This window comes from Sinocyclocheilus rhinocerous, unplaced genomic scaffold (assembly GCF_001515625.1).
Source record: "Sinocyclocheilus rhinocerous isolate Xijiao unplaced genomic scaffold, SAMN03320098_v1.1 scaffold1389, whole genome shotgun sequence".
NCBI classification, from domain to species: domain Eukaryota; kingdom Metazoa; phylum Chordata; class Actinopteri; order Cypriniformes; family Cyprinidae; genus Sinocyclocheilus; species Sinocyclocheilus rhinocerous.
Genome location: NW_015664689.1, coordinates 3,003 through 6,693, shown reverse-complemented (window position 1 = coordinate 6,693; position 3,691 = coordinate 3,003). Strand labels below are relative to the sequence as shown.

The 3,691-nt window shown below is 36.7% G+C and overlaps 1 protein-coding gene across 1 annotated transcript; it reads right to left on the bottom strand.

Annotated features, from left to right (window-relative positions):
* Window positions 1-301: 301 nt before the first annotated feature.
* Window positions 302-3,224, bottom strand: LOC107730367 (spectrin alpha chain, erythrocytic 1-like). The gene is made up of 8 exons (XM_016541189.1): window positions 3,136-3,224; window positions 2,731-2,919; window positions 2,570-2,647; window positions 2,263-2,435; window positions 1,300-1,390; window positions 1,033-1,178; window positions 775-912; window positions 302-556 (listed from the first exon to the last, which is right to left on the bottom strand). The coding sequence occupies exons 1-6, from the start codon at window positions 3,205-3,207 to the stop codon at window positions 1,140-1,142; spliced, it is 642 nt and encodes a 213-aa protein (XP_016396675.1). The 5' UTR covers window positions 3,208-3,224; the 3' UTR covers window positions 302-556; window positions 775-912; window positions 1,033-1,139.
* Window positions 3,225-3,691: the final 467 nt, after the last annotated feature.

Below are 3,691 nucleotides of genomic sequence, written 5' to 3'. Positions count from 1 at the left end.
ATTTTTGGCATAAAAGAAAAATCTATAATTTTGACCCATACAATATATTTTTGGCTATTGCTACAAATATACCCAAGCGACTTAAGACTGGTTTTGTGGTCCAGGGTCACAAATGATCCATGTACATAAGAGCTTATCAAATCATTTACTTTCTTCATTATCAGTTTTCGTGCCCACAGGATTTGGACTATGGACTTCTAACACATTTAAACGTCATTCAGGTCCATGTGAAGGACTCACTAAACTGCAAAAATATCTACAGTACTGTAGAATGAAATCAGGGCTGAACAAAAACATACCTGTTGACCACCTCCCAAACCCTCTGCTGTATATTTTCTGCAAGGAAGTTGCCTTGAGAGCTGAAGTCTTTGGCTGTGTCCACCAGCCCCTGGACCTTCTCCATTTGTGCATCTACCATTTCCTCCAGACCCTGCTGGGCCTTAAGCAGCCTGCTAACTGAGGCCAGGTTACCACCGTAGTCCTTACTCACCACTTCTACCTCCACTGACCCAAGCCACTCCTCAATGTCATCCAAGGAGCGCTGGAACTGCAACGCCTAGAGGAAAACCACATTATCCAAGATGATATTTCAGACCAGCATCAGTAAATCTGAATTAGATTTGTCTGAAAGTCATGAGGATATGTTAGTGTATCTATTATAGTCAGGGAACAATGTGTAAAGCGGCACCTCTACACGATATCATGTAGAATTAAGAAAAAAATATTTTCAGTGTGCACACTTATGCCTTGAGCTAGCGTTTTAGCATGCTGTACCTGATATGCTTGCTGTAGACGTAACTTTTTCTCCTTGCAGTTGCTTAAAAGCTGGTCCCAGCTGTCATCAACATCCTTTATTCGTGGTTTTATCTTGCTTTTAGCAGGATGACTGGAAGCTAGCATGTTATCACCCTCCTGAGGAAACAATTCATGTTTTAGGCTAAGTGCTGTTGATGCTCCTTTAAGTCTGAATTTCATACAAACAGAAAAAGATTAAGAGATATTCAGACATTCTTTAAGATTCCAATGCCGTACTTTTATGATGGTCTGCACTCTGTTGCGGTTGGCCAGTATCTCTGCCTTTAAAGCTCTGGTGCTTTAGTAGCTTAGCCTGAAGGTTAATAGGATCTGTCCAGCTCTCATCAACAGCCAGAGTTTTTCTCATTCAACCATGAGGAAACCTTTACAAATGAGAATTTAACTTTGTAAAAGACATACTGATGGGTAAAATAAATCAGACTACATAGGTGAATGTCAACCCTCTATTTTCCACATTCAGCAGGAGCTGTTTACTTCACACACCTCATAGCTTCCTTCCAGGAATTTCTGCAGCTGTAGAGATTCTTCTAATGCTTTTCGTCTGGTTTTGCTCATTTCCAGTACTTTGTCCTTCCTTTAAGAAAGGAATTTTACTTATCAGTAACAGTACTTCTCAATATTTCTGATCTATAGACCATTTTGAAAAAGAAGTGTGCTTTCGTGTGTTGAATGTGCACTTTTAGTGTACTTCAAATGTTTAGAGTACTTGCAGATGAAATTTTGTAATAATGGATTTTGTAATAATATAATAAATAAAAGGTGCACTTCATAATAATGTAACATAAAAGTTTTTACTTTAAAGTACATTTTAAATCGTTGTTTTAATATTTCTTTTGTCATGCTTTGAAGAACACTTATTTTGATGTTGACTAACATACTAAGTCACATAAAGTACTGAATCAAGATTTTAACTGTACACTGTTATTTAATATTACATTCAAAGTTAATTTATTTTAAATGTAATAGATTGAAATTTCATCACTGTAAATGTGTAATTACAAATATATTTAAATACATGATATACAATAGAAAACACATTAAAGTATATTTTAGTTTAACATAAATGCCTGTTAGTACACTTGGCAGTACACTTTAACCATATTCAAAGATAATAGAATTAATTGTGAAATTACATAAATATATGTATATGCAATATATAATTTCATGGTATGTAATTCATATATGTAATGTTATGATATGTCCCACTTAAATGAGACAAAAACACTTCAGCTAATTTCATTTAATATAAATGATAATAATAAACCTATTTTTAATACATTTTCACATTTAACTGCAATTAGCATGCAATTAAGTGTCTGTAAAAATTACATTAATTTATTTTGCACTTAAGCATATTCTTTGAAAGTATATTAGTTCTGTAATAAGTACTAAGTACTAAAGTGTAATTTGTCAGACGAGTGAGTTTTTTTTTTGCTTACTGCATACCTGAGCAGAATAGCTTTGATCTTCTTCTTGATGTTGTCAGAGTCATAGTGCTGTGCCTGTATGAGATGCTGAGCACATCTGTCAACCTCTGCCACCTGCTCCATCTGAGCTTCTAGAGAGTTCTCAAACAAAGCATGCTTCCTCTGAAGAGCCTCCACCTCTGACAATGAACCCTGTCAGTGTGCAACATCTTTCACCATCCATTTCCAAAGTTACAGAGAAGAAAACAACCAATGTCATTTTGTTTTCTTATGAGGTGAAATGTTACTCTGTCTTTTAAATGAGGTGCAAGAAATGGAGCTCTTACCCCAAGATCTTCATTGACCAAGAAAGCCTCCCGGTTACTTATCCAGCTCTCAGTCTGGTCGGCATAGCCCAGGAATATCTGCAGCCAAACCACATAATACCTTCACATAATAACAGATAATCCAAAATGAACCAAAACTACCTGCTGTTTTCTTAAGTCACCTGAAGCTTCAGTGCTTGATCCAGAGTTTTCTTTCGGTCCTCCCAAGCTTGAGCAAGCTTTGTTTTGGCATCCTTCAGCTTGTGTAGGGCTTCTTTAATCTCTGCTGAATCGCTGTGTCCGGACTTAACAAGATTCTGTCCAAAACTCTTAACTGAATCTATACGCTCACCGCGAGCATCAATCTCAGCCTGCAATCATTAAATGTTGCTCTAACACAAGTCTGGTATCATATAACATTATGTATTAGTATGTACTATGACAAATTAGAAGTCACTTTGGATCAGTGCGTCTGATAAAAGAATATATGTAACTGTATTAGTTTTAGCATTGTAGTTTGTGACAGAGCAAGATCACAGGAACTGAGAAGTTGAATAATTTTATAACGTATATATATATTTTAATACCTTCCAGTTCTGGTGCTCTTGTATGAAACTCTCAGCTTCCGTCTTATTCTTAGGCAGGCCTTTCTTCACCATCTCATCACTTTGCTTCAGGGCCCAGTCCTACCCTAACTCTAACTGCATTTAATATCAATTTAATCTATAAAACATTTTCATTTATTTGCAATTAATATGCAATTAAATGTCTGAAAACGTAACATCCAATTCAAACTTAAGTATATTTTTTAATGTGTATTATTTCCGTAATAAGTATGCCGAGGAATCATGCTGATGAGTTTTATTCTTTCAAGCACCACTCAAATGTTCTTCAGAAAATGTAAAAATGTAGTTTAATGTCACTCTGTTCAAATATGTCACGTTACGAGTCCATCTCGATACGTCTTATTTCCCTCACACCGCTCTGGGATCATTGTGTGGCTTTCTGTGAAGTCTTACACTCAGCCTTGGTTGCACCTCTCATTTCACCCAGTGACCTCAGTGCTGATGGCCTGTCACTTAAAACAGCCAGTGGCCATGGGGAACGGCCTGGAATGAATGACAGCCCGCCACGTGCGCGCGC